General features: G+C 33.7%; 1 protein-coding gene across 4 annotated transcripts in view; it reads right to left on the reverse strand.

Annotated features, from left to right (window-relative positions):
- DNAI4 (dynein axonemal intermediate chain 4) overlaps positions 1–18,751 on the reverse strand; it is a 126,167-nt gene that overhangs the window by 94,804 nt on the left and 12,612 nt on the right. For all 4 annotated transcript variants that reach the window (XM_079132953.1, XM_079132952.1, XM_079132951.1 and 1 more), the window contains exons 3-6: positions 18,187–18,371; positions 16,711–16,823; positions 9,696–9,852; positions 5,679–5,818 (exon numbers count right to left, since the gene is read on the reverse strand). In XM_079132953.1, coding sequence (XP_078989079.1) covers positions 5,679–5,818; positions 9,696–9,852; positions 16,711–16,823; positions 18,187–18,371 — 595 coding nt within the window. The remainder of the gene's footprint in view (positions 1–5,678; positions 5,819–9,695; positions 9,853–16,710; positions 16,824–18,186; positions 18,372–18,751) is intronic.

Below are 18,751 nucleotides of genomic sequence, written 5' to 3' on the forward strand. Positions count from 1 at the left end.
AGTTTTCTTTTGGTTTCTACTGGCATCCTTTCACACATATTTGTGTCATTGGATCTAAGGTGAGTCTCCTGTAGACAGCATATAGTTGGATCTTGTTTTTCTTTTAATCCATTCTGACAGTCTCTCTACCTTCTAATTGCATAGCATAATTGATTTGTATTTTTAAAGTCATTTTTATGTTTGTATTCTCTGTTTTATATATTTGTTCCTCAAATCCTCCATTACTTCCTTCTTGTATATTTAATTAATCTTTTGATAGTGTGCCACATTGATTCTACTCTCATTTTCTTTTGTATAATTTTTTAGTTATTTTCATGGTGGTCATCTTGCTTATTACAATTGACTTTGCAAAATTGTTTTGAATTACTACTACCGTACTTCAATATTATACAAAAACCATACTCCTTACATAGCTCTATCCCACCACTTTGATATTTTCAAAATTATCTTTATACATTATATGCCCATTAACATAGTCTTACAATTATTATTTTATACATTTCTTTTAAATCATACTGAAAAAAAGATGGAAACCAAAATTACAATAATATTAGCTCTTGTATTTACCTATGTAGTTACCTTCACCACTCTTTTTTTTTTTTTTTTTTTTTTTTCATATGGTTTCAAGTTAAGTGTCTAGTGTTCTTTTATTTTCTGCTTTTTAGGAGTCTTTTATGAGTCATTTTTCTATTGCTGCTTTCAAGATTTTCTCTTCACTTTTTGACAGTTTAATTATCTAGTGTCCTGCCTAGATATCTTTGATCATCCTTCTTATAGTTTGTTGAGCTTCTTGGAAGTGCAGATTTACATTTTTTATCAAATTTGGAAATACTCTGGTCATTACTTCTTCAAACATTCTTCGTGTCCTTTATCTCCTTCCTCTCTGAGACTGTCCTTATGTGTATATAGTCATGCTTGATGGTGTCTCATGGGTCCCTCAGGGGCTGCTCGCTTATTTTTTTTTTCTGCTACACAGGTTGGAATTTTAAAATTGATCTATCTTTAAGAATTAATGATTATTTCATCATCAAGCTCAAACCTACTATTTTTCCATTTCAGTTATCATACTTTCAGTCTCCAGAATTTGATTCTTTATATAATTTCTCTTAACTGGTATTCTTTATTTGTTTATATATCATTCTCCTCATTTACTTTAGATGTTTGTCCAGTTTCCTTTATCAGTATATCCAATGTAATTGATCTAAAGTTTTTGTCTAGTAGGTCCTATCTCTATTTCCTCATGGACAGTTTGTTAATTTAGTCTTTGAATGAGACACCTTTTCTCGTTTCTTTGTATCTTTTATAATTTCTTGTTTAAAGCTGAAAATTTAATTATTATAATGATAACTTCAGGAAATCAGATTCTTTATACTCCTTGGAGTTTGTTCTTAATAGTTTTCCATGGATGGTAATTGTTTGTTTGCTTAGTAAGTTTTAAAGACTATTTGTGAATTCTGTGTTCTGTCTTGTATCATCTCAGAACTCTTTGTACTTTAGCATGTGGTAACCTACTGTCCTATCAAACATTTCCTTGAATGCTAGATCTCCCCTCAACTACCTCCCTCAAAAAATGCTTTTTAATTAAAAAAGAAGGGAAAGAAAAAAAAAAATCAATTCCCAATCTTTGCCAATATGCTCTGTATTGAGACACTCCTTCAATTCCTGGCCAGGCTATTTATAACTTTTCTTTAGCCCTCACTTCCTGTGGGTACTGAGCATGCAAGTCAGTTAGAGGTGAAGACTTAGGATCTTCTCATATCTTTTGGAACATGCATTCTACCCAAGGCATGCATGAAACTTTTTTTAAATTCCCCTATATATGCAGGACTTATTCAATACTCTTAATTTTCAAAACAAACTCATTCTTAAGCTTTTCTTCCTAGGATTTGAACATATCCCTTGTTTGGTTCAATTGTATACTTTTGCCACAAGTAGTAGTGAGCTTTTTATAACAACTTCTCTAAAGTCTCTTTTGTGAAATATTCCTATGCTCATCTCATTTTCTTTTATTAAAAATATTTTTCTTAGTTGTTGATGGACCTTTATTTTATTTTATTTATTTATTTATATGTGGTGCTGAGACTTGAACTCAGTGCTTCACACTTGCTAGGGAAGCACTCTACCACTGAGCTACAATCCTAGTCCCTCATTTTCTTTTGGTTACTATTGCCATATGTCAATATATATTTGTGTCATTGAATATGTTCAGTTTTCTTAGAATGTTTTTGAAGAATGCCCTATGTACAGCTGCTTTACTGCCTGACAGAGTTTTGAGTTTGGTGAAAAAAATCAAACTGTTGTTTCAGTCGTTCGGGTAACCCCAAGACAGGTTAAAACAGACAAACCTAATTCTTTGAGATAAGATTCCCTTTGAGAATAAGCCAGGCCAGGGTCTCACACTGCAAAAGGTTACTGCCTTTAATACTACCACTTATGTGGGGTGAGTTGGCATACATCTGTGATACCTGGGAGGCTGAAGAAGGAGGATCACAAGTTTGAGCAACTTAGCAAGTCCTTGTCTCAAAAAATAACAAGAAACTTGGGACGTAGCTCAGTGGTAGAGTGCCCCTAGGTTCAATTCTTAGCACAAACACACACAAAAAGACCACCACCTTAGAGGGGAGTGAGAAGAAACAAGTGAAAATGCCATGAAAATTTCCTAGCAATATCGTTGCTTTTTTCTCTTTTTTAAGAGTTAATGGAGTGTTTTAAACAACTCTTTTATGTTACATATATATTCTTTAGAACTTACTTTTTTTCTCAACTTTTAATGTCACAAGTTTTGAATATTTAGCAAAGTTTTGAAAGAATTTAAAACTGATACCAATGTATTTAATTACCTAGGTCTCTGATTAGTTTTCTACATACTTCCTTTATTGCATATTGTTAACCTTTTTCTTGATTCAGCTCTTGCTAGGTTGCTACACACCTTTGACTATTTTCTAGAATTCTGATAAGAGTTCATCTGACAATTTTTGCTTAACTTTTTTGACATTTCTTTGGAGGGACATATAGCTGGAATCACCTATTCTGCCATCTTTGCTGGGTCATCCTAGGACTACCACCAGTTAATGCTCTTGAGGTATCTGTTATAGTCTGGAATGCCCTCAAAGGCCAATGTGTTAAAAGCTTGGTAACCAATAATGTGGCACTATTGTGAAGTCAAACTTTAGGAGGTGGGGCCTATTGGAAGGAGTTAGGTCAGTCAGGGCATGCCCTTGAAGGGGATATTGGGATTCTAGTCTCTTTCGCATTTTGCTTTCTGTCTGCCCTGAGGTAAACAGAGCTCTTCTGCCACATGATCCTGACACCATAGGCCCAAAGCAACAAAAGCAAGTGATCATAAACTGAAACCTCTCAAACAAATAAATTTTTCTTCCTTTTAAGTTAATAATCTCAGGCATTTGTCGCAACAGCAAAAAGCTGACTAACATAGTTCTAAGTAGATATTAATACTGCCTACAAATAATAATTTTGTTTTTCCTTAAGAATATTAATGTTCCATATCTGTTCTTGTCTTACTGCAAAAGTTGGAACTGCTAAAATGATGATGAAAGATTACTGTAATAGTGGTACCCTTTTCTGGTTCCTATATTTCATGGGAATTATCTTGGTTTATATGTAAGCAAAAAGTTTACTTTTTATTTCAAATATTTTATGAAGAAAGATTCTACTATTTCTTTACAGACAACTTTATCAAGACTGAATCTGAACATATTAAATGCTTTTTATTTTTTTGTAAGACACTTTACTCTTCTGCCATCAGTGCTCCTAGTTCTATGGTTTTCAAAACCAGACTGGAATATGCGCCATTGGTGCTGTGACCTTCAGGCCTTCAAACCATACTATCAACTTTCCTGAGTTTACAGATGACAATTCATGGTACTTCTCAACCTCTAAACCTTACTAAGCCAATACCTTACCAAAAAAATCTCTATTTATGCAGACATATGCCACTTAACAGTTACATTATGAGAAATGCATCATTAGGTGATTCCATTGTTGTGTAAACATCATTCAAATTAAGAGAGTTATGATTTCGTTAAGTAATATAATCGTATGCAATTACTATCATGTATGTGGTCCATCATTGAAACATGGTTAGCAGCCCTGTGCAACTATGTGTGTGTATGTGTGCCTTATTGGTTCCATTCCTCTAAAGAATTCTGACCAATATACATAGGTCTTATGAATTATTCTCATATTTACAGATTCAACCTCTAAGAAGATTCTTGATGTGGGCTACATTATGGGGGTTATTCTTTGGTAAAAACTTCCCCATTTCTTCAATTATGTAGAATTCTATCATTTTTTTAAGCAGTTTTAGTAATTTTGAGTTCTATAAAGAATGATTATTTTCTTTATTTTTAAATCTATTATAAAGTCACAGGGAGTGATCCATTTAAAACCCTCTACTTACTATCATATCTTTAAATTCCTGATATGAATTGAAGGACTAAAGAAAGTTACTGAATATCATCTAAGTATTCACTTTTCTGAGCTTGTCTAAGTTCTTACCAATTGAGACACTGACAAGGAAAAAACCAGATGAAATTTCTCCTTTATTAATAACTGTAGACTAATAAGGTTTAAATGTGTAGCAACAAAGAACTCCTTAATCATAAATCCTAGAATTAGACAGACTTACCAAATACAGCTTAATAACTATAGACCTCTCCATGTTGAGTAATCTCCCTTTTAAATTCGTAGCATGGAGAAGCTAATTTGAATCATTTGTCTTTTCTGCTACTTGCAGGCTACGAAGAAAGGGAAAGCAGGGAACCAAGCACTTCCATATTTCTGCTCCCTAACTGACCAATTAGGTAAGTCACATCTTTATTCCTACAGAAATATTAGGAACAAGAAATAAATGTTCCCACCTACAAGATAGATTAGGCAAGATACATACACATACACACCCACATATATTTTGCCTCATCTATTTCTACAAATAATTTAATAATTTTTATTTCTCTAGGTGTAAAACTCATTAATAAAAATATGTTTTTATTAAAAACTGATTAAGCATTTTTGCTAGAAGTTCATTTTAATCTTTTAAAAACTAGTTTATAGTTTTGTTGAGTAGTAAAGGCAATTAAGATTGTACATAACCTTTTGTATAAATATTCCTTTGGTCACACATTATAGATTTTTGGCTACAAAATGTTTTCAGGGATGTTAATTTGTAAACACTGAGAGCAGTAAGTGCAATTGTTGAAAACATAGGCTCTGGACTAAAAGCAAGTTAGCTAATTTCTTTTTACTTATTTCCTCATAAAATAGGTGATAATAATAGTACCTAACACGTAGAGTTGTGAGAATTAAACCAGTTAACCTATGTGAAGGGCCTAAAGAGTGTCTGGAACATTTAAAATACTAATTGTGGTAGATATTCTTTGTGACATACTAGTTTCTATAAATCTTTCAAGAACAAATGAAGAGTACAGAACACTATGACATAGTATACATAAAAATCAAGATAGAGTTATGTTATTCAAATCTATATCTTTATTGTTACCTTATTTTTCAAATTCTGAAAACTATAGATCAGAGTACACAATTACTATTGTGAATTGTCCAAATTATTTCTATTTTTGCTCTCTATATTCTAACATTTATTTGTTGATTGTTAGACTTGATAAATACAGTAGTTTATCAAGGAAAATAAAACAAATCACCTTTGTCTTCTGTTACGATTTTATCACATTGAACATCTTTATTCTTTGGGGCACCATTAAAAGTCTGCATCATCCTTTCAACATACAAGTCATTGCCTGCTCTATTTTTACAAAGGATTTCATAATTCTTATTTCTCTGGCTGTAAAAAATAAAGTAAAACCAAATCATTAATAAAAATCAATTATCACTGCACATATTTTCTATTTATGTCATTCTTTTACTTGATATTATTATCATTAATGTGAAGTCAGAGTTCAAATATACCCTCAGGAAAAGACTAATTTACCTCCAAAGGATGATTTTATACTGTACCTCTCAACATCTCTACTACTTCCAGTATCCATCAGCAATTAGTACTATCTCTACAGAGGTTTTATGAACTTTGATGTAAACATTTAAAGTTATATACTCCTTCAAAGTACTACTTTTGTGGTATCCTCTAAGTATGTTTTCATAATTGGTCAGTTCTTAGTATTTTTAAAAAATTTCATTATGATTTCTTCATCTGAGGAATTTAGAAATGTGTTTTCTAACTTCCAAATGCAGATATAAATAAGTCTTTCAGTTGTGGCTTATTTATTTTTTTTACTGTATCACATTATCAGAGAATTTAGTTTATTTGATTCATTTTTTTCCATTGGAATGCATTCATAATGTATTTCTTCATCCATATTTTTAATTTCAACATTTTTGTACTCAGATAGAGGAAGTTCTTATAAGCATCATACCGGTTTTTTACATGAATTTGAAGATCTTGACTTTTAATTACCTTATTGCATTGTGTACAACTAGTGATATATTTAAGTTTCTAATCTTTTTTAATACCTTTGTTTATATTTTTATATGGTACTTAGGATGGAACCCAGTGCCTCACACATGCTAGGCAAGTACTCTACAACTGAGCTACAACCCCAGTCCTAACTTTCTAATCTTACTAAGAATTTTGTCATTACTCTGATTTGGTCTACAAACTTTTTTATCCCTTGTTGGTGTTTGGAGGTTTTATTTATTTTTATTTATTTACTTTTTATTATTTAAACAAATGGGATACATGTTGTTTCTCTATTTGTACATGGAGTCAAGGCATACCATTTGTGTAATCATAAATTTACATAGGGTAATGTTGTTTGATTCATTGTTATTTTTTTCCCTTCCTCCCCACCCCTCCCATCCCTCTTTTCCCTCTATACAGTCCTTCCTTCCTCCATTCTTACCACCCTCCTTATCCCTAACCCTAAACATAACCCTAACCCTAACGCTAACCCCTCCTACCCCCCATTATATGTCCTCATCCGCTTATCAGCGAGATCATTCGTCCTTTAGTTTTTTGAGATTGGCTTATCTCACTTAGCATGATATTCTCCAATTTCATCCATTTGCCTGCAAATGCCATAATTTTATCATTCTTCATGGCAGAATAATATTCCATTGTATATATATGCCACAGTTTCTTTATCCATTCATCAACTGAAGGGCATCTACGTTGGTTCCACAATCTGGCTATGGTGAATTGAGCAGCTATGAACATTGATGTGGCTGTATCTCTGTAGTATGCTGATTTTAAGTCCTTTGGGTAGTTTATTTGATTCTATTAACATTTATTTCATTCTTTAAAATTTTTGAGACCTTGCTTTATGAATGTGCTCAAAAAGAATGTGCTTGCTAACTGTTGAATGCAGAGTATGTTTATGGTCATTAAGATTTTGTTCAAATTTTCTGTATATATAATACTTTATTACCTGGTTGACCTTTCAATAATTAAGAGAGATGGTAAAATCTTCTATTTACATGGATACTTATCAGGTTTCCAATTTTTGTTCTCTGTATATTGAGATTATTTTATTAGGAATATTTAAGTTTATACTTATGCCTTCATACCATTGAGTGACTTTTATATCTAATAGTGTTGTCAGTTTGTTTCTCTGAAAGTGAAAAAAAAAAATTTTTCCCCCATACTTTTCTTCTATTTTAAAAAAAATCTTCTCTTTGGGCTGAGGTTGTGGCTCCATGGTAGTATACTCACCTAGCAGGCGTGAGGTCCTGGGTTCAATCCTCAGCACCGCATAAAAATAAAATAAAGGTATAAAAAAAACTTGCTATAAAAAATATTCTGGAGTAGTACGATGCATTGAATACATTTCGGTAGCTTTCTTATTTATTCCTATTTCTGTGAAATGGTGTCTCTCAATAGTTTGAGAAAGTCATTATGTCTCTGACCAGTACCTTTCTTTCATTCTTTCTGTTCTGCCCTTTCAAACTGTATTAGATATATGTCAGACCAAACATTTTTAACTTCAGTTTTCATGCTTTATAAGTTATTTTTCTCTTCAAGTTTCATTTGTATAACTTGTCCAGATCTTTTTAAATTTATTAAATCTCAATCAATTATGCTTACTATGTTTGCTGTTTATTTTCAACAATTATATAAAGATACTTTAAAGTTTTTTCCAAACATGACTCATCAGATAGTTTCTTAATGTTATCTGTTTAAATATTTCACACATATTTTATATTCTATATCTGATAGTATTATCCATAATCCTCAGTGTCTAGATCTAGGATTTGTTACTTCTGTTTATTCTTATTCATAATGAATTATTTCTTTATTGGTTTGATGTATTTTTAAAAAATTAAATCTAAGGAAACAGTAGAAGCCTGAATGGGGTATGCTTTCTCCAGAGATCTGTGTTTGCTTCCAAAAACAGGTAATTTAGGACCTCTTGAGATAATTAAGTGTCCCCACCCCTCTCCGCTGCCCCACCTCTCTTCATTTTCAAAGAGATAATGTCTCACTGTGTTGCTCATGCAGGCCCTAAACTCCTGGGCTAGGTTGTTTTTTCTTTCTTTTTTTTTTTTTTTTTTTTTTTCCTTTTTGGTAATTCTTGTGATTGAACCCAGAGCCTCATTTATACTAAGTGCACATCTACTACTGAGCTACATCCTCGGGCCCCCTTTTTTGGGGGTCCTAGGTGCACTTTCTCTTACTTCTTATAGGTCTGTAAAACTATGTTATTCATGACCTAATTCTATTAGAGTTCAAACAATTTTACAATATTTTATATTTGGGGGAGGGCAATGCCCTAAAATTATTTTAGCAATAGATGTTTTAATACTATGAATCACATTTAAATGATATTTGGGATGAAAGTAATGTATTAATACTCTATATAGACTATATTAATTTCAGACAGAGAAGACTTCAAAGCAAGAAAAATATCAGGGATAAGGAGGGATATTATAAAATTATAGAAAAACCAATTCTCCAAGAATATAAAACAATCTTTGATGCTTGCATCTAACAATAGAGCATCAAATACACAAGTCAAGAATAGTGTACTTATACTTATTAATAAAGAGAAATTTTTAAAAAACTGCCTCAACAGACTAAATTCCTTTATTTCCCACACAACATTTTCCTTTATGTCTTAAATATCAGTCCTTTCTTTTTAAATCAATCTATATGTGCATAAAATATAATTAAAATCTATATTAAGACTTCTTTATTGCCTTTATTTTTGTCTTAGAAATTCACATAATTTTTTAAGTTTAACTGACAAATAATAATTTCACAAATATATGGAGCAAAATGTAGTATTTTGATATATGAACACATTTTGTTTTGATAAATCAGGGTAAGTAGTATATCCATCACATCAACATTTATTATGTCTTTGTGATGAGAACATTCAAAATCCTCTCATCTAGTTATTTGGAAATATACATTGTTAATTATAGTCATCCTACTGTACAAGAGAATACCAGAATTTAATCCTGCTATCTAGCTGTAATTTTGTACCTATAGACCAGTATCTCCCCTTTTACCTTCGAAAGTAAGGTAAAACTATGGATTTTTCCTCTATGAAAATTTACATACAATATAAACATAATTTTACAGGGCACATACACCTAGTACATATTCAGAAATCTCCCAAGGACCTTTCATAGAAACAAGGTAAAGAAGCCCTGACTTAGCATCTGAAGTATAGCAGCAATGTAGATAGTTGAACTATACATACATTACTTTCTCAACTTCTTCAGATTCTACAGAGATCATGACTGTTGGCAAGTCCAACAATTGTAGCATTTCTGACTCTGTGAGTATTATCTCTATATTCTTCTCAAGGTCTTCTTTTGTTATAGTTGTTTCAGGCACTGCCCTCATAACACGTAAGTCTGAAATACATGATATAATAAAACTCATTAACTGATAAATTTACATTTTTTCCTCATTGCCAAAATATATGATGGGTCATATATTGCAGGAGACTATATGATCAAACAGCCCATGTTTTGAGATAGTCTATTCCACATCTCTGAAACCAAATTGGATCTTATAGCCATGAACAGTGTTCTTTGCTGACTATAGGTATTCAAACCTAGGCTAGTCTCATAGCCATAGTCATAACTCCAAGGGAATGCCCATTTTTATAACTATTCCACAATATTAACACGGATTCTGGGGTAACTAAATGCTCTTCCAAAATGTGAGTATAAGTTTACTTGGGGAGATATAGCATGCAACCCTTCTGTAAGCCCTGAAGTTAATTTCTTCTGTACCTACAAAAATCTTCTTATTGGTTATTTTTTGACTTATAGATTACCTCAAATCATCTTCACCAGGAGCTACAAAGCCTCTCCAAAAGAAGTTCTCATTGACTACAGGAATAAAATGGGCTCAAGATTATTTTGAAAAGGATTGGCAAAAACCTTTAGGATAGTCACAAGTATAACGTCCTTGGAAAATTCCACTGAGAATAGAGTTTGGGGGCTGAGTGAATTTGGAATTGGTTATGTGGGCAATAAAGAGGCATGACATGGCGTGTATGTCAGAGTTTATTCTGTTAATGTGTGTGAAGCAGGGATTCAAAGGACTTTAGAATTAGTAAAGCTTGAACAACTTTAGGAAAATAAGAACACACAATTTCCAGAAAGCTTCATCTCAATCTCCTCTAAAGAAGGCCCATAGTCTGAGAAAACACATTCTTAATAACTTTTTTAAAAGATTTTTTTGATTTATCGTACACAAATGGGGTACAACTTTCGTTTCTCTGGTTGTACATGAAGTAGAGTCACACAGCTTATGTAATCATATATGTACATAGGGTAATGATGTTTGTCTTATTATCTTTTCTTCCCCCACCTCCTCCTCACCCATTTCCCTCTACACAACCCATTCTCCCTCCAATATTCCCTTACCTTCTCCACCCCCCGGTTATGTATCATCATCTACTTATCTGAGAAATCATTCAGTCTTTCTTTTTTGGGGATTGGCTTATTTCATTTAGCACGATATTCTCCAACTCCATCCATTTACCTGCAAATGCCATAATTTCATTCTTCTTTATGGCTGAGTAATATTCCATTGTGTATATATACCAGTTTCTTTATCCATTCATCTATTGAAGGGCATCTAGGTTAGTTCCACAATCTAGCTATTGTGAATTCAGCTGCTATAAACATTGATGTAGCTGCATTACTGTAGTATGCTGATTTTAAGTCCTTTGGGTATAAACCAAGGAGAGGGATAACTGGGTCAAATGGTGGTTCCTTTCCAAGTTTTCTAAGGAATCTCCATACTGCCTTCCAGAGTGGCTGCACCAATTTGCAACACCACCAGCAATGTATGAGTGTACCTTTCCCCCACATCCTCACCAACACCTATTTTTAACTTGTATTCTTGATAAAAGACATTCCAATTGGGGTGATGAAATCTTGGGGTAGTTTTGATTTCCATTTCTCTATTACTAGAGATATTGAACATTTTTTCATGTATCTGTTGATTGCTTGTAGATCTTCTGTGAAGTGTCTGCTCATTTCCTTAGCCCATTTATTGACTGGGTTATTTGTATTCTTGGTGTAAAGATTTTTGAGTTCTTTATAGATTCTGGAGATCAGTGCTCTATCTGAAGTGTGTGTGGCAAAGATTTTCTTCCACTCTGTAGGTGTCTTCACATTGTTGATTGTTTCCTTTTCTCAGAAAAAAGCTTTTTGAATCTATCCCAATTATTGATTTCTGCTTTTATTTCTTGTGCTTAGGGAGTCATGTTAAAAAGTTATTTTTTAAAAAGGTAAACCAGTCATCAAAATTTGGAATAGCTAAACAAATTATATTGTACTCATCTATGAATACTATTTAATAGTTAAATGTAATTTTTAAAAATCATGAAAATATATTTGTGGTAGAACACTGACAAGCCTGGAGGAGAAACCAGAGAGGGTACACCTACAAAGCAGTTGTCTATAACACACCTGCCAACACTTCCAGAAGGTCTCCACTCTTACGAGACCTATAAAGAAAGCAGGTCACTTAGACTCCAACACAGCAGGCACTATGTTGAAACCCACTAATCAGCCTAAGAAGTCACAGGGAACTATACTAAGAACTGCATTTAGAATTGAACTCAACACTACACATAAACTGACACATGGTCAAGAGAAGGCTACTCACAAAGAAGTCCTTCATGTAAAAGTGAAAGAAAGTTCCATTCCAACAAATGCATTAATCTCAACATAGAAACACAAGAAATATGAAAAAAGAAGGCAATATGACTTCTCTGAAAGTTAATAACTCTCTAGATACTGATTCCAAAGAACTGTAGGACAAAGAACTCAAAAGACTGATTTTTAAAATAATCAATATGTTCAAAGAGGATATGAATAGTTGAATGAATTAAAAAAGATGATGCAGGATATGTAAGAGCAGTTCAATTAGAGATATAGATTCTAAAGTTCTAAAGATAGATATAGATTCTAAAGATATAGATTCTAAAAGTTCTGAAATGAAAACTGGAACAGCTTTAGAATGTTCTAAACAGAACTTAATGATTCTGGTGGGAGCTCAGAAGAGCAGAATGTCAATACAAATGTGGACTCTGCTCATCAGGTTTCAGAGGGAAGTAGGACCCTATTGGAAATTGGACTAGAGGCTACTTATGTTATATTCTGGAAGAGTTTGTATATATTTTGCCCCATATCATAAGACTTTGTGTGAGGCTGAATTTAAAATGATGGATTAATTAATCGGCTGGAGGAAATGCCAAGGCAGTACAGCATTCAGTCAGTGGCATGGATATTGCTGGCAGCTTTTAGCAGGTTTACTATAAGAATTGGGAGCAGAAACAGAGCTAAGGGATTTTAAAATTTTGCAATTTGATCACAAAAGTGCTATAAAACTGGTGACAAGAAAGGTGTGTTTGTTGAAGAGATTATAGCCCTTTAAGAGATGCTAAATACTTTGAACAGAGACAATAGGAAAGATGGTTCAAGGACATCTCAGGAATTTGCAGGATCACACCCATTGCAGGCTAAAGGGTGCAGGGTCAAGGGAAGATTCTGTTGAGATCACAGGTGCTCTACTTGCACACAGGGGCCTAAGAAGTTCTTTCGCCATGGTGAGTCTCATACTCAGAGGCAATTGCAGCCCTGATTCTAGGGTGTCAAAGTATTTCACAAGCTGTTAGTAGACCTTAATGTCATCCACCTGGTACTGGTTCTGAAGGAATGTAGGATTCTTCAGTTGCGTTATGAAGGCTTTCAATGCAATTACAAAGGAAAGGCTGGGTAGCCAAAGTGTAGCAGGGTCAAAAATCCCTGTGGGTTGCCCCTGAGGGGACAATGGGTGAAGCTCTTAAGGTGAAGCCAAAGTTGAAATGGAAACCTCAGGAATTCAGAGATGCCAGTTACATGGACTGTTTTCTGAGAAAAGCTGTTGGCTGTGGAGAGAACTGGCTTAAAAGAAAGGCCATGTGGGCTGTAAACAGAAAATTCAAAGAGCAGGACTTTCCAAATCCTTTGAAGAAAATGTGTGTCCTAGATGCTACACATGGAGTTTCTGGAACTGTCTGCCCAGCTGGGTTTTTGTTTTGTCAAAGAAAGACCCATTACTTCTATTTTCCACTCCTCCTTTATGGAACAGAAATGTTTACTCTGTACAACTATATATTGGATATATGTAACTGCTTTTGAGTTTTACAGGAGCTCACAGTCAAGAGTTAGCCTTGAGTCTCGGAGACTTTGGACTTAGACTGGACTTTTGGGCAATGCTGAAACTGTTAAGACTGGAACTCTTGGAGATGAGCTAAATAAAATTTTCACCATGAGATGGACATGAGCTTTTGGAGACTGGGAGAGAATGTTATGGTTTGGATAATGAGGTGTCCTCTCCAAAGTTCCTGTTAATGTAGGAATGTTTGGAGATGAAATAGTTAGATTATGAGAGCTTTAACCTAATCAGTCCATCGTGGTTGAAATGAACTAGGTGGTAACTGTAGGCAGGTGAGAGTGGAAGGAGGAGGTGAGCAACTGGGGCATGATCTGGAAGAGTGCATCTTCCTTGAGGCCCCCTCCCCCATCCTGCTTCCTAATCCTGCCATGAGCTAGGCAGCTTTCCTCCACTGGGCCATTCCCCCATGATATGCTTCCTCAACTTGGGTCTAGAGCAATGGAATTGGTCATCTGCTGACTGAGACTTGTGAAAATGTGAGCCCCAAATAAACTTTTCCTACTTTATGTTGTTTGTCAGGTCTTTTGGTTATAGCAATGGAAAAAGCTAAATAAAACACAGCTGTTGTCCTTCAGATTCAAAGGAGAAATAAAACTCTCCAAGATAAGCATAAACTAAAAGAATTCATGACCACTAAATGGACATTACAGAAGATGCTTAAAGGAATCATAAACTGAGATGAGGAAGCACATAAACATAACCACAAGAGCACAGGAAAAAATAAATTTTGCTAGAAGAGTAGGTAAACAAATGAGAAGCAAGAAGGAATCAAACATGACTATTTCAGTAAGCCATTCATTCACTGAGACCACCTAAAGAAAAACTGTAAAATGCAGTTTGGTCCCTACCTTGCAAAAAAAGCTACAAGCTTTCCTAATAATATGCTTCCTTCTGGTTATGCAATGAAACAATGGTTCTCAAACTAGCATCAACAAGAATCACTGAAGGACTTATTTAAGTTTTTATTAGATTTTTAAAAAATCAATAAATTTCTTAGAATAATTTCAGATGTACAGAAAAATTCCAAGAATACTATAGTTCCCGTATACCCTGCATTCAGTTTTCCCTATTTTAACATTATCATATTTCATACAACTAAAGAACCAATAAGGATACTTCATTATCATCTAAATTTCATATTTTATTTCAATTTCCTTAGTTTTTAACTGACATTTTTCTCCTCCAGAATCTTATCCAAGATACCTAACATTATATCTAGTCATCATATCCCCTTAGATTCTTCTAGACTGTGACAGTTTTTCAGACTTTCCTTGTTTTTCATAACTGAGTTTTGAGGAGTACTGCTCATATATTTTGGAGAATGTGCTTCATTTTGGATTTGCCTGATGTTAAACAGTGTTATGGGTTTCTGGAGGAAGACTATAGAGGAAAACTGTCATTCTCATCAGAGATCTAAGGTACATGTTATTAACATGACTTATTACTGATGATTTTAATCACCTGGCTGAAGTAGTTTGTCAGGTTTTTCTGCTTTAAAGTTATTCTTCTCCACCCCATATAAATATACTATACTGTTCGAAGAAAGTCAAAATGAAAAGCCCACACATTCAGGATGGAGAGTTAAGTTCCACCTTCTTAAGGGAGGAATATCTACATTATTTATTTAGAATTCTTCTGGAAAACAACACATACATTGCTGGTGGAATTGCAGACTACAACCACCACTCTGAAGAGCAGTATGGAGATTCCTCAAAAAGCTATCCCAATCTTTGATATTTATCCAAAAAGAACTAAAATCAGCATACTGTAGCAATACACCACCTCAATGTTTACAGCAGCACAATCCACAACAGCCAAACTATGAAATCAACCCAGATGCCCATCAATAGACAAATGGATTAACAAATTGTGGTACATATATACAGTGGAGTTTCATCAGCCATGAAGAATAAAATTATGGCATTTGCCAGTAAGTGGATAAAAATGGAGATCATACTGAGTAAAATAAGTCAGTCTTGGAAAATCAAGGGTTGAAGGTTTTATCTCATATGTGGAAGCCAGAGAAAAATAAAGGAAAGGAGGAGGGGAGCCGATATCATGAAGATCAGTAGAAAGAGAGAGGAGGGATGGGAAAGGGAAGGGAATGCAGAATGAATTTTTTAAAACAAACAACATGGTATGTAAATATATAAATATACCACAGGAATTTCACCTTTATGTATAAGTAGAAAGACCCGATCAAAAATAAATAGATGAGCAAAAGGAAGATCAGGAGAATTGGGGGAGGGAGAAGGACAGAAAAATGAACTGAAATTGAATTCCATGCATATATGAATTTGTCAAGATTAATCCAATTACTATGTGTAACTATAATGCTCAAAAAAAGAAAAAAAAGATTTTTTCTCTACAGATTAGTCTATCCTGTGTCCTTTATTCATTCACTTACATCAGTATAGATTCACAGGTGTTTATTTTATAATTTGGTACGCGTGCGTGTGTGTGTGTGTGTGTGTGTGTGTGTGTGTGAGTGTGTGTGAGATAAAGGTGGGGGAGACTGAAATTGTTCTACCTTCGGTCAATAGCAGGTCTTTCTGATGGTTGCAATGTCCCTTTCATATACCCCTTTTGACTTTTTGTTTGTTTTGGATGTTTTTGGTAGGGTTTTGTTGTATTCAAGCACATATTTAATTTCTAGCTCATCTTGTATATTTCCTGCCCTAGCCCCCAAATCAGCCTTGTTTCCCTTTATTGGTATTAGAAACTAACATGTAATCACTACTTTATTTTAGTGACTTATCCAGTATGCTTATTATTTGTTGATTGCTTGAGATAAAAAGAAATATGGAAATGATTTCTAATAGCTACCAGAGATACCAGGGGAGTATCTCTCTATCTACTTATAAATATAATTAGGACATGGAAAGATTCTACAATGGTATACAGACCGACAAAATAACAGCTTTACAAATGTATGAAAACATCCTGAAGGAGTATGGGGAAAGGTATAGACTGAAATATCATTGTAAATGAGCAGACACTGTGCAATAAGACAACAGTATTTTCATTACCCGTTAAACTAGACAGTCTTTCTCGTTTAAAGGATGGTTCTTCGAAGTCTTCTGCTATTGATTCAGTTGTTGATATACTTGACTTAGAAATGGTACTGCTTCCTAAAACTGACCTTTAACAACATTAATCACATTGACATTTAATAACATTACTCATTTATTTAAATGTCTTTATGGGCAATATATAAATTAGAACATATTATCACAAGGCAAAAATAAAATGTCCTATTATCATGTCAGCAGTATAGGTCAAAATAAATTGGCAAGTTGATTTTTTTAATCTTCTTTAGAGAAAAAGTAATCAAAATATATTTTAGAATAACACATGCCAGATGTATGTTTAAACACATTCAATGTATTCCCAATATATTTAGGACAAAAATCCAAAATACAGCCTACCACCTCAGCCTCTTAATCTCCATTATCTCTCTTCATTTACCATTATTTTGTTGTTTGTTTGTGAGCTTCTCAATCTTATGGAGCTCACTGGAATCTCACCCTGGAGTACTCTTCCTTTCACTTTTCACCTGGTTTCTGCTCATTATTCAAATTCTATCATAAAAATATGATTTGTTCAATTTATAAAGATCCTCCCAAAATTAAATTAAAAAACACATCTATGTACTCAGCAGGAAATCAATGGAAGAATTCAAAACTAATTTTCTTAAACATATGAACTTAACATCTTTCCATGAAATTATATAACTTTTATTTTTTATTTATAGTCTCAACTGCTCACTTAAAAGAGTGGGTCAACTTCATTGGGAACATTCTTTATTTTACCTAGCTTTCCCAGGACTTTTATAGGCAAATTTGGGGAGTCTCTAGAGCAGTATATAATTGCTCTGTACTCAAAAATACCAGAAATTAAATCCTAGAAGAATAAAGACTTTCATGGGAGAAGGAGAAAATGGAAAGCCACTCCATTCCCATAAAATATAGCATAAAAGAAGCTGAAAAAGATAAGGAAAAATGTCTAATGAGAATTTGCAATCAACTCTTACCTCTTATTTTGGTTCCTGTATATTCTTAAGTAAAATCTATATACTTTTCACAAAAAAAATTTTTTGGGGGGTGGTACCAGGAATTGAACTCAGGGGCACTTGACCACTGAGCCACATCCCCAGAGCTATTCTGTATTTTATTTAGAGATAGGGTCTCATTGAGTTGCTTAGCACCTCGCTTTTGCTGAGACTGGCTTGAACTCATGATCCTCCTGCCTCAGCCCCCTGAGCTGCTGGGATTACAGGCATATACCACCAGGCCCAGCTCTCAAATTTTTTAATATGAGTGTGCAGGAACTCAAATCACTCAGAGTTCTGCATCTAATTAAAACATAAGCAGCATAGAAAAGGCACACTAGGAAGATAGGCTAAAGCTAAGAAACTAGAGAAAACTGATCACATATAGTTCTACATATGCAATTTAAAAGGAAAGACAATATATATGATATAAGGAGGAAGTATAGAACAATACCTTGTAAACTGCCCTAACATACTAGGATTCATTGTATTCTGATATAGGCTATAGGAAGAAATAAATTCTGATCCATGTGATCCTTCTTGTGATGACAGTAGTTTACTTGGTTTTGCTGTACCAACATGTGGGTCTGGACAATAAAGAGGTCGGGGAGTAACATCAACTCCATTTATATCAAATACCTGTAGAAAATGGTTATTGAAAATGAAATAATTAAAAATGATGGGATTTCTAAACAGGTCCTAGAAAATAGAAATCACTACTGTAAAAAAATGTTCATGGGATAAGATAAACAAGAAAAATGGACAGAATTTTATGCACAAAAGGTTCTTAACTAGGCATATATTTTAAAAAATCTTATTCATGTTTTACCTATATATGTGATAATTAAGTCGTGTATTGCTTAACAATTAAGATATATTCTGAAAAATGTTATTTTGTCGTTGTTCAAAATACAGTGGAGTTACACAAACCTAGATGGTATAGGTGAATTATTTATTGTGGCCTCTCAATGCCATCAAGAAACAGTGTAAACACAAAATGTATGAGGCTGTGCTGGCAT

Source organism: Sciurus vulgaris, assembly GCF_902686455.1.
Source record: "Sciurus vulgaris genome assembly, chromosome: 1".
In the NCBI taxonomy this organism is placed as follows: domain Eukaryota; kingdom Metazoa; phylum Chordata; class Mammalia; order Rodentia; family Sciuridae; genus Sciurus; species Sciurus vulgaris.